The 12181-nt window shown below is 40.8% G+C and overlaps 1 protein-coding gene across 2 annotated transcripts in view; it reads right to left on the minus strand.

The window, feature by feature from the left end:
* Positions 1-233: 233 nt before the first annotated feature.
* LOC141797672 (dysbindin) overlaps positions 234-12181 on the minus strand; it is a 28166-nt gene continuing 16218 nt past the window's right edge. For both annotated transcript variants that reach the window (XM_074679287.1, XM_074679277.1), the window contains exons 2-4: positions 1938-2090; positions 1706-1852; positions 234-1622 (exon numbers count right to left, since the gene is read on the minus strand). In XM_074679287.1, the coding sequence (XP_074535388.1) occupies positions 1363-1622; positions 1706-1852; positions 1938-2034 (504 nt within the window). In that variant the 5' untranslated portion in view covers positions 2035-2090 and the 3' untranslated portion in view covers positions 234-1362. The remainder of the gene's footprint in view (positions 1623-1705; positions 1853-1937; positions 2091-12181) is intronic.

Below are 12181 nucleotides of genomic sequence, written 5' to 3' on the forward strand. Positions count from 1 at the left end.
GTTCAAACACAAGCATATCTGAAGGAACAAAACTTTCACAGGAAGAGAGTGGACTTTGTACGGTGTGAAGCCTGACATGAAACTTTGTGGATTCATAAAGCTTAATAGCTCACCAAGTGATACATAAATATATATGTACTCTTCTAATGTAGATACAAACTGTGACAGTGCTGGTAAATTGATCAACACATTTTATTTATAATTATAAAAACTTAAAATCATTTCACATCATTTTAGATGATCTCGTGTCACATTTTCATTTCTAAACTATTAAAAAGATGTTTTTGAATTAAAACAGCATGACATTAAATGAGAAAGTCAAACATAGAAAAGCGCTGATTAGAAAAGAAAATTCATTTTAGAGAAATTAAAAGCCAGAGTTTTACGTACCATGAGACAGGAGCAGAGCATGATGCTTGTTCAGTTTGTCCAGCTCGGACTGTTTGAGGACTGGAGTCTCTGACTTATAAGTAAATGAGGACGAGAACCTACCCCCTGCATTACACACCCACACACACACACGTATGAATGTAAGTCCAGGTATGCGCGTGTCTGTGTGTGTGCGTGTGTGTTTAACTGTGTGTGAGATCTGTTTTTTTGAAACACCCTCTTATAGTAATCTTCTAGCAATAAGCTGGATTATTGAACAACCATCACTCCTGCAAAAATGATAATCAGAAGAAAACATCTTCTCACTTTGTCTACATTTCACTCTTGTTACTATTCAACAAAAACTTTATGGTCTACACGTTTGACTGACTTGACTTTGACTTTAAGCTTTTTATGATGTGGTCCTGCCGGCTGCAGTGTCCTCAGGTTTCCCCTGGGGCATTCAGACATGGCCGAGAACTAGAGACTCAATGTGACCAAAAAGGTTTGTTTAAACTCTAAAACAATTAGTTGTTGTTTTTCCTGACTCTAATGCAAACAGAAAGACACCTTATGATGGATTTAAGAGGAGCTTAATAACAGAGAGGTGGACAATGTGTCGCTCTCAAAAGCAGTTCATCAAAATAATAAGCCTTCTATTGTTTCATCTCGAATCAAACTTTGTCATATCTATATTTTTCTCTGTCCAGTCACTTTTTAACTGTCTTGCAATGTGTTGATACTGTACAAATTCATTGTTTGCCAGAGGTCAGACACAGAGGAGCAGGTCCATCAAACATGCGGGAAAAGCATAACGTCACCATATATACAGTCCTTATCCCCAACCTCCAAAACACACACACACACACAGAACTCAATCTACAAATCATGAAACCAAGAAAAGTTTGAAAGCAGTGAGAAGAACTGGAGGATAAAAGACAGTTTTCAATGAGATCACGTCCAAAAGTCAAGTGGAGCCCTCAGGGAGAGGAGTCAGGTGATCTGAGGTGCTTCCTGTGAGGATGATGGAGTCTGACTCTTCACCTTGTCTCTTCGTTTCAGTGTGCCGGTGTGTGTTTCCTCGTCATCAGATCTTTCCACAGGAGTGTTTGCTCCGTTACCGCTGGTGGTCTGACTGTCGTAGGATGAGTTTGAAGATGTGGAGGACAGGCGAGGCTTGGCTTCAAGGCCCTCGAGGACGTGGCGAAAGAGTCCATTACTGATGACCTCCTCGTTGTTGTTGTTTCCTTGAACTGTGGATAAAGTAGAAACTATTGTGAGGGGTTGAACTCAATAATGTGTTTTAAAATCCCTGTTTTATTTTTGGTATCATTACCACGGGGCAGCGGGGAGGTCAGCGCCCCTTCCTCTCCACTGGAGCTGAAGAAGACATCCAAAGCATCCTGTTCAGAGATGTCAATCAGCTCCATCTGGTCCAGCAAATCCACATTGACCTCCATGGACGAGATGCTGCCAATTGGAGCTGCCGAGTAAAGAGAAGTGACGTGTTGAATGTGTGTCGCATGAATGTGTATTTATGTGTTTACTTTTTGTGCCATCCAACTCACGTCTCTTGTAGTCTCTGATACTAAGGTGTGCTGAAGACAGGTAGACGTCCACATCATGCTGGAAGACCTCCTCAAAGAAACGCTGCCTTTCTCTCATTTTGAGCTGCTGTGCTGAGTCGACATCTGGAGGCCTCTGGCCACGCTCTGTCTCCGCTGAAAGAAATGAAACAAATTCAGGGAGTTAAATAAGAGCTCAGGGACAGTTTTATATCTGATACTCAAGGAGAAACAAACTTGAGGTTAGGAAGGTTTTGCAGTGAGATCATAGGCATGATGTTGGACAAATGTGACTTGCCAGAAGAGGGAGACATTGAGCTGTAAGCAAGTCATAAGGGGGATAATTTCCCTTCCTCAAGACGCAGCTGTTTGAACACCAAGAAGGAAGTAAATATCTAAAAGTCATCCTATTTGTCACAGTATTGATGATAGTATATGTTCACATATGGTACTCTCATCCCTCTGACTGAACAAACAGGATCAGGAAGCTGCTGCTGTACCACACCAAATAAACTTTCAAAACAAACTTTCTGAACTTGCCTACAGATTATGAGTCAGCTCTGACTCACACGTTGATCAACAATAGCAAGCTGTGAGGTCTTTACAAAGTTAATCTCGTTGAAGATACGATATGATCCCATTCCTACTCTCGTTAACGACCCTGAAATAAGCCAAGCACATGTGCGTTGTGTGTTAGAGGAAGCTTTCACTGCAGCTGTTAGACTACAAAACAAATTACACACTAAAGCCAGTTAACACGTCTGTCAGGAAAAGACGCACATTGAGATCTTTAATATGAAACAAAAATTAAACAAACTCCTAGAGTTAGTTCTAAAATCCAAGGACAAAATGTGTGAAAACAAGCTAAAACAGCCTCTGAGCCAAAGTTGAGCTGCTCTCCTTTTACTCCCTATGTAACTCAAGGGATACGTTAAAACATCAAACAATGCACAAAACTCCCTTTTCCCCATCATTCCCCTTGACCTGGAGGGCGAGATTGGATGCACTTTTGGATGCTGACCCGACAATGGGTCACAATACCAGTTAATGCAAAGCTACAAGCTAAACTGTTAGCCATATACATCCTTGTTTTTGTTGTGCTGTTAATTCCCAATGGGTCACCTCTGTGAGACAGAGACCTGCACCTGTTTTCACACCTGGTTTGGTCCTTTTCTTGTTAACACACAAAGGCAAGGGCCTTCATCCCTCTCTGCTCCACCGCTGTTTTCTCCCTCTCAGTTCACCTTGGGACACGTCTGACTCACATCAATTAGGAAACAGTGAGTAGATGGTTGCTATGTATGTTGCAAAGGATGCTGGATGCTATGGATGCCATGGCAACTGGCTGAGCACAATAGACCAACTGCCAAAGTTGCATTCACTTAAGAAGATGTGTGCAGAGGGGTCTATTCATTCGCTATTACTGTTCACACTGAATGCTCACACACTCCACTGCCACCAATAAATGTCTCTGTGCTTTCTATGAAAAATCTCTGTCTGACTGTAGCTTTGTGTATGACTTAAACATACAGAAAGTAAAATAGTTTGTGTACATGCACTGCAAAAAAATGATATGGAGCACATCTCGTCACACACACTGAGTTTGTACTGACAGATTTTATTAAGATACATTTTTGAGCATTGTCTGCCTTAAGCAGATTTATTACAACCTGTAGGCAGGGATTGGGGTAATTGGATGAGGCCTTGAGGCCCTGACTAAACAGGGAATAATGTGAAGATTATCTGGTCTGCTGAGAGCAACTGTCACAGAGGCTCTATAAATAGACCACTGAGTGACTGAAAGACATTTAAGTCCGGATGTTGACAATACCAGGAAAGACAGAGACACCCGGGGCTCTGTTTGTCCTTATATGTATGAAGGACTCCCATGGATATCCTTTTAACATTATAAGGATTGGTAATCATCACATATTGACAGCTTCTATCAGGAAAGCTGTAAACACTTCCCATCCAAAAATGTAGATGTGGCCTAAAAGCAGCTGCAGGTTTGCCATCCTCAGTGCAGCATCGGTGCAGTTTTCCCCACCAGACACATGTCTGTGTGGACAGAAGGACACACGCCTGTCACTTCGGCTCGGCTCTGCCCTGTTTGACAGCCTGCCTCCTGGGTACAGTGACCTCACTGGCTCTGGGATCAGATGGGCAGACAGCTTTGGAGGGAAGAGAGGGAAGAGGACAACTCTAAGCCCAAAAATGGACATGCTGACAGCACCAAGGGGGCTTACAGTATGTGTGCACAAAGAGAGACAGAAAAACAGAATGAAAACATTTAGTTTCAAAACACAAGAAGAACGATATACGCCTTTAACACAGCAACCAATAATGTCAGTTCTTTCAACATTTACAGCTTGTCAGTACACACAAACTTAGAGTTCTCAACAAAGTTCTTAAAAACATTGTTATATAAATTACTGAATCAGAAAGATGTCACAATAAATAAACGCACTCAGAACCTCCAAAGACCAGTGGTCCAGCTTTATACAACACACAAACATGGGATAAATCATTATATCTTTAAGTAAATTAACAAGATAGAGTATTGGTCCAGAGGCCAAACTGTACTCGTGCTGCTGTCAAACAAAACAAGCTCCAGTGTAAACATGACCTCATTGGCAGAAGTTATAATCTTGTTAACTAATGACACCTGGCTCCTCTGAGTCAAACAAAAACTAAAAGCTCCTCTCCCTTAAGTTCTTTTTTATCTCCTCCATTATTTATTTATCAATTTATTTACAAATTACCATCCTTAAAAATATTTGTGAAGTTTTATCTCAAAGTTGTACTGATCCATGCACCACCAACAACAAATGTCACACTGTTATACTGTTAACACATTGCATCTATGCACTGATTCAATCACTCGGGTCACATACCCAATCAGTCAGGGATGCTTTTCTCCACTTTGATCTTGGAGTGTGTGCTCGTGTTTTCTAAGTCACACAAAGAACCGCCCACTCCCTCTGTTTCAGAGCAGACGATCAAGGTTCACAATAAGAGAAGTTACTCATGAATAAAAGAGGAGATTAGAAAATAAAACCTGGGTTCGTCTTTGTTTCTGCTCTGTCCCTTGCTCACTGAGGAATACAGCCTGTTTGATATGTTTGCATCCAAACCTTAAATATCATTTAACACTGAAAGAGCCGAGGCTACTGAGTGTTTCTTACTGCAGGTGTTCTGCCTAACATGATTTGCTCTTTTTTGTGTGCCATGGATCTGAAATGCATTGTGGGCGTCTAGTTTGACCTGTGTCTGTTTGTATGCAGTCTTTAGCAGCCAAGACACTCTTGTGAAACAGATTTTTGATCTCTAGGAGTTTTATTTTCCAGTTAAATAAAGATGAAATTGAGTTACAGTACGTTTTTTGATTGACAGAGATGGGAGATGAGATCCACTAAATGTTTGTCGTGTATAATAAAGAGGTACTTTCTGTTAACTGCATTTTATTTTTTCAGAAATGAAGTTTTTGTGTTTATCTGATGATCCACAGGCCTGTTCAAGAATAGGAGGATTGGTGTTCAAACAAACTTTCCAGACACATTTTCATCCTTCTGGTCTACAATCCTACATTCACCTTCTAAGGAGAATAAAGGTGAATGAGGCTGTGTGTATTTGCATACAAAGGAATTTAACTGAGAGACTTGGAGACGCATGATAATGTAATGTGCAAAGTCTACTCAGACCTGTCTAATTATGACCTGATCACCCAAGCTTGATGATAATACCAGGAGGAAATACCCCAGTGATGTAGCATCTTAATAAGAGAGTAGTTTAAGTCTAGTTAGGGCTGTGCAGAGGCCTTGAATTCTTTGATCCCATCATTTCATCAAGAGACACTGAATGCAAATCCATATCTCAATAACTCTACAGTTGTTGTTGCCAACAAAGGCTTTGTTCCTTACCTTCAAACAAAAAGCTAGGGGAGAAAGAAAAAAAAAAAAAACATATCTGGATTTTATTGTTTGACGATATCAAATTTGGGATTCTATGTCAAAAAAATAATAATAATAATAATTCAAATTCTTTATTTCAGTCTTTGTTTATAACTAGATTGAAAAAAAATGTTACCACTTTTCTCCAGCAGAGGGTGAAATGTTTCTGTTGGACTCACTTGATGTGCATTTTATGGGAAAAATATGGCTCCTGATATAGTCTGCAGACATTATCATTTAACTTTTTCACATGGTCTGGTGTCAAAAAGGCTAACTAAAAATTGTGAAACTCATTAACATCAAAGAATCGCAATTTAAATAGAATCGGAAAAAAGGGAGAAAAAAAAGGAAAAATAAATTAATTAATTAAATAATAATAATAATAATAATAATATAATAATAATAATAATACATAAATAAATCAGCACCCCAAAAATTGTAATAGAATCAAAACGTAAGAAGAGCTTATAGTACCAGGCCTAAAAAAAGCATCACCATCAATGTTAAACAAGCAGCCATGATTACATTTGTAAAGTTATTTAAAGGTAAAAGATTACTCGCTGTTGAACTTGTGTCAGCCTCTTTTCATGTTGTTGCATTTCTGTCTCTGCCTGGATGTTTCAGGTTGTGACCGTGGCTCTCTTTGCTTCTTGTCGTGTTACACAATCAGACACATGAAGAGAGCTGCGCTTACAAAGCAGGATGTCAGAGACTATCAGAGGCTGCCTGTTTGACGTGTGTGTGTGTGGATGAAGAGGCTCCCTGTCTTGTGTGACCAGCTGAGGACATCATGTCAAACCCTGGGGTTTGTGCCACTGGATGACCTTCTTTTTTCACTCAGAAGACGAGCAGATTTAGATACAATAAAAGTATGTTAAGACTGTAATTATCTTTGGAAATAATGATTTTTATTTCAGATTACAGGCTGCAGCAAAATGCTTCTCCTGGAGTTTTTCTCCACTTAGTTCAACAGTGATTGATCTCAGCATTGATTGTTACTACTCAAAGGCAGAGGCCTGGGGAGAGAAGCTAAAGGTTAGCTACAGATGTATATCCTAACATTGATTTAGCCTCCCTATCCAGTTCTTTTTTCCACAGAATCACCTTGATCGATTCGACATCCCTGGCAGCGGACGACCTCCCTGACCTCTGATTAGCACAGCGACTCGCACGGGAAAATCCTCCGTCACAAGAAAAGTCTGGACACTGTGTGCACGGCTGATGAGCTCACATGTCTGGAGCGCTGCAGCCCCACCACAAGCCAGAGTCTTTAGTTTCATACCACAAGACGACTAAAGGGCCTGTGACCGCCCAACAAAGAGAGAAAGAGTTTGACCTGATATTCCTTTCTCTCTTTCTTCCCCTCTGTCCATTTCTCTTATCTTTTTCACAGTCTTACTTGCATTTTCATTTCTGTCCTCATTCTGTCTCTCATCCTCTCTTATTCCCGCATGCTTGAAAAATGTCTTTTATCTCCTTCTCTTTTTCTCCCATATCTCTTCTGGCGTGTTCATTCTTTATTCTCTTTTCCATTCCTTTATCTTTCTTTTTTCCCTCCACATCCTCTGTTTTTATATCTGTTTCTATTTCTACTTATGTTTGTGAATTTCTTGGCATTCATCTTTTATTTTGCTCTATTTTTCTTCCTCTTATGCTTTCTTTATGTCTCTATTTGTGTTTACCTTTTATTTTTCTACCTGTCTATTACCTTTTCTTGTATATCTGTCTCTTCTGACCTTCCTTCCTTCTATCCATCCTTACTCTAAGTGCATAGAGACTTGTGAGAGAAAAGGTCAAAGGTCGGGGCTCAGGACCAGCTGGACATGCAGAGGGGCTGAAACAGACAGACAGTGGACCGGATGTGTGTGCGTGGCACTCTGCCTTCCCACATGAAGACAAATCCAGACCTCGGCTCAGGGGGCAGAGAGAGAAAGAGTCCATTCAGAGAGGGACAAAAGCTGAGATGTAAGACAGCGAGACAGGCAGGCACTCCTCGGAGGAGATGTCATTTGCAGGAAATCATTTTTGAATAACACAAAGTGACTTCACCTCAGCTCAGCCTTTATTACACTCAGTGGTGTTACATCTTTAGCTACATTTCTTTACTAGTTGAATTCTCTTGTACAATTTTTTTCTTACATTTTTAATGAAAGTTGTCATAATGAGTCAGACTTCCTGGAAGAATCTTGCATGGCTGTTGGCAGATTATCCTTCCTGAAATCATCCATTGCTCTGTCACCTTAAGTGTGATCCCTGTTTTCTGTTATTTAGCATATTTTTCAGAAAGAAAACAAGAATCAGAGAGAAAGAGACGACTTTCAAAATTCCCTTCCAGAGGCAACAACTGCACAGTAACAGAGGCTTCACATTGATCTGGAAGCCAAACGACGGGATAGGAGGGCTGGGTGTCACCCGCAGGCTGCCATTAGCCCCTCACAGCTCTAACTGAGCCCACAGACTCCCCTGTGACAGGAAAGGGAAGGTCAGGACCAGAGAAAAGCGCCTCTCCAGATGATCTAGTTGTTGTTACACTTGTTACAGAGAAGAGCAGCTCTGGCTGCGACCCCTCGGTAAACTGTAGTTTAGCAGAAACCCTCAGTGGAAGCCATCGCTTCCTCCTCTGCTGTGATTACAGAGCTGTCTGCCAGACTCTCAGTTTGAGTCCATTTATTCGAGCCAAGCCGAGGACTTTTCTGAGAAGTGGTTTCCTTACACAAATGGATGAGGTCATCACTGTTAAAACGGCTCTGGCAGTGGCTCATACATCAGTGTGTGGCTTCAGTCATCACACCATGAAGTACCAGACTGTCAGGAAAAGCTTCATTTGCTGTTGTGCCAGCAGAAATATTTTTAAAACTCACCCTTTCCTTTTTTTTTTACCCTCTGTAAACAGGACTGTGTGTCTCTCTTATCTATTAAAAGATACATAAATGGAAATTAAAACCAATATGTTTCTGAAAAGACACTTTATGTGCATCTACTGAATGTCTGAGCATGTTCATGTGCTTGGACACAAGAGTAAGAAGATAAGTATGATACAAAAACACACAAAACAATGACTTAGCTAAGAAATGCTTTAAAATGTCCTTAAAATGATAAGACACCTTTTTTTTAATTCTATGATGTGGATGATGAAAACAGTTATTCTGGCTCACTTTCAGACAGATGTATATGGAGAGGAGCCAAAAGCTATGTGTGATATAAAATCTAAGACAAGGCTCAAGTCTTATGCTTATTTTTAATGTTTGACGTTAATGTCCATATCAAAAAAATGTACCGTATTGTATTTACCTCCACCAAGGAGGTTATGTTTTTGGAAGAGTCTGTCTGTCCATCTGTTTGTCTGTGAACAACATAACTCAAAAACTGACAAATGGATCTTGATGATGTTTTCAGGAAATGTTCAAAATGGGATAAGGAAGAAATGATTAAATTTCGGAGGTGATCCGGATCACTGTCTGGATCCAGGATTATTTTAAAGGATTCTTTATCATTGTGAGATAGGGCTGTTTTCACCTTATGTGTTTATAACTCCAGCATAAATGGTCAGATTGCTTTGCAAATCAATACAAGACAAGGTCACCATCATTTCTGACAAATGTAAAAGTATGATCCAGATCCTGCCAATATTCTGGATACTAAGATCCAGAATATGAAATATGTACTAGGTCATTATGATTTTCAACGCTGTCATGTAACAAATTATCGTACAAACCTGCAACTAACACCAAAATGTAGCAGACAGTCTGCTGAAAGGAAGTAAAATTATAGACTGTAAAAAAAATGGACGCCAAGAGAGGTAGCCACAAAAACTGCTCCCCCTGGTGGCTGCCTGTAGTATAGGACAAAAAATCTTTCTCGCTTGTCATTCCAGATGGGCTGTGGTCAAACTTAAAAAAATTAATTCACCTCATAGAAAAGTTTCTCATGCCTGGTTGTTGCTGATTTGAAGATATAATTTGGCTGCCTTGTATTCAAGTCCTTTATTTTCTGAAAGTTTCGTTTTCATTAGTTATAAGAGGTTTAAAACCAGGCTCTACGTCATGTTTAACGATGATTGACAGCTGCGGTTCTTGTGTATTTTTGGGGGCAATTGTAAAATATGTCGGGGGGTAGACTCAAGAAGTGATTAGACTCTGGAAAGAAATTAATAACTATTTTTGTCTCTCGGCTCCACTCAGATTCTCCCAGAATCCCTCACAGTCTCTATTGCGCGGACTCTTGCTTCACAACTGCTGCCGATGGGAGATTTTTTGGCTTTAAAACTGTACAATGGTAAATGGTGGAGCCACGCTGCCCACTCTATATTCAGTTTATGAATATAACATTAAAATAGGACTAAAGTGTTGCGTGACAATCACAATATGCTTGGCGGAGGTCTGTGCACTCTGAGTGCTTTTCTAGTTCGTTATGTTCTCTGACTTCCTTCCACACATGCTGTGTGTTGTCTGGTAGGATGATCACTTCTAAGAAACCACCAGGACAGTCACGAATGTTTGGGCAGAGGCCACTTGAATGAGATATTTCTGCAGTGATATGTTTTTTTTACATGGATACTTTCCCGATGAGAGTGCACAAGAAGCAAGAAAGTGACTGTAAACATGGATAAGCTTTAAAAGGAATGAGGAGGAAAGGTCAGGCTGGACAGAACGGCGCTTGCAAAAAGGCTAAAAAGGAAGAGGAGGATGTCTTATAAAGTGTAATATGCTGGGAGAGAGGTTGAGCCAACAGAAGGGTGTGGGTTTCAGAGATGGAGTGGGCAGGGAGAAGAGATTCTGTTCAAGAGGACGTCTTGTTATTTTTACAGGGAGTCTCTTTCATGCCCTCCAGCTAAACATCGACTCAAACAGCAGCAGCCGGCTGTTAACATCTTACAGCTGGTCATTAGTGGATCAGTCTCTCTGCCAAGCCTGTTACAGTAATTAACACTGTCTCCATGTGAGATACAGGTAAAAGACTCATCCTATTCTAACAACAAGAGCTTCTCCTTCTGGTTCATACTTTTCTCTGTTTTTTTCTGGAGGCTGTTGTCTCCAAACACATTTCTTGCTGATATCTTTGGAAAACACTTTGCACTGAAGTGGACCAGACAGGTGGACGCAAGCCAAGCTTGTAAAATGGACCACTCTCTCTGCCTCACACATTTATTTTTGGTTTCACTGGCTCTCCAGTCTCCCAACAAAAAAAAGAAAAGAAACACCATTTACTAGGCTCCAGTTGCAAGGATGTTAAATTATTAATAGCAGCTGTTGATGTGTTGGTGTGTCTGTCTGGTCCACATTTCTGCACATGCCTGTGTGTGTTTACGTTTGCATGTTAAATCAGGCTGTTTGTGTTGGGACAAAGCTGTGTCCAGCACCATCAGGCCAGTCCGTCTGGACAACAATGACATCAGCTATAACCCCTTCTTTCCTTCACTCCTGACAATAGGACTATTTGTGGGTCAGTGTCCTGTCCCACTGCCCTCCATTTCCCACAACCACTCTGTCATGAGTTCTGATCAGCACAACAAGCACCACCAGCTGACTCTTAACCATCACTCACATGATGTTTTTATTGATTATCAAATCCTGTAACCCACTGTGATAATTTCAAACCCAACACTGTTCAGTAACTGAAAATGAAAAGTACACGCTAAACCGTGTGAAATAATTTATCTGTGACTCTGAGTGAATTAACTATCTGATGGAACTAACTCAGTATCATCCGTCTCAAATGTTGCTTTAACAAGAAAGGAAGACAAACAGAGACTGTGTTGACTTCTGTCATGGTGACCACTTCAACATTAACGCAGTTCCTGGGAAAGCAGCACAGCCTCTCTCCAGACTTTCTCCTCTGTGTGCACTGACTTAACATTGGCTGCGTCCACCACCATGTACTATCGTTATCAAGTGTGGATTTGTAGCAGGCTTAGATTTCAGGGATTGTAATTTTCTTAAAGGGCAACTCCGTTTTTTTGACACCTGGACCTTATTTTTAGGTGTGTGCATGTTCATATACTCACTCAGACAAACATCGTGCAGCTCGGAGTCCTTCAGAAGTTATTTAGATCCAACCGATTTCAGCCGCACTTAGCAGGGGCCACGGCAAGGGAGCTTCAGTGCTGGACATAATCTCTACAGAATCGCCCATTTCTGCTTTATTGTTTCATCCATCGCTATCCATCGTTATCACAAACACACTCCTCTTCTGTTGCCATAGGCGAACACTGTCCACAAGCGCACCACCAGTTTGCATTGAGTCGTGGACGTGCTCCTGTTTGTTGTCCTCAAGCCAGCTCTTCGTCTCTCTCCCTCT

The sequence above is a fragment of the Halichoeres trimaculatus genome, unplaced genomic scaffold (assembly GCF_033239565.1).
Source record: "Halichoeres trimaculatus isolate MK-OKI-2021-1 unplaced genomic scaffold, fHalTri1.1 fHalTri1_scaffold_1, whole genome shotgun sequence".
Classification (NCBI taxonomy): Eukaryota; Metazoa; Chordata; class Actinopteri; order Labriformes; family Labridae; genus Halichoeres; species Halichoeres trimaculatus.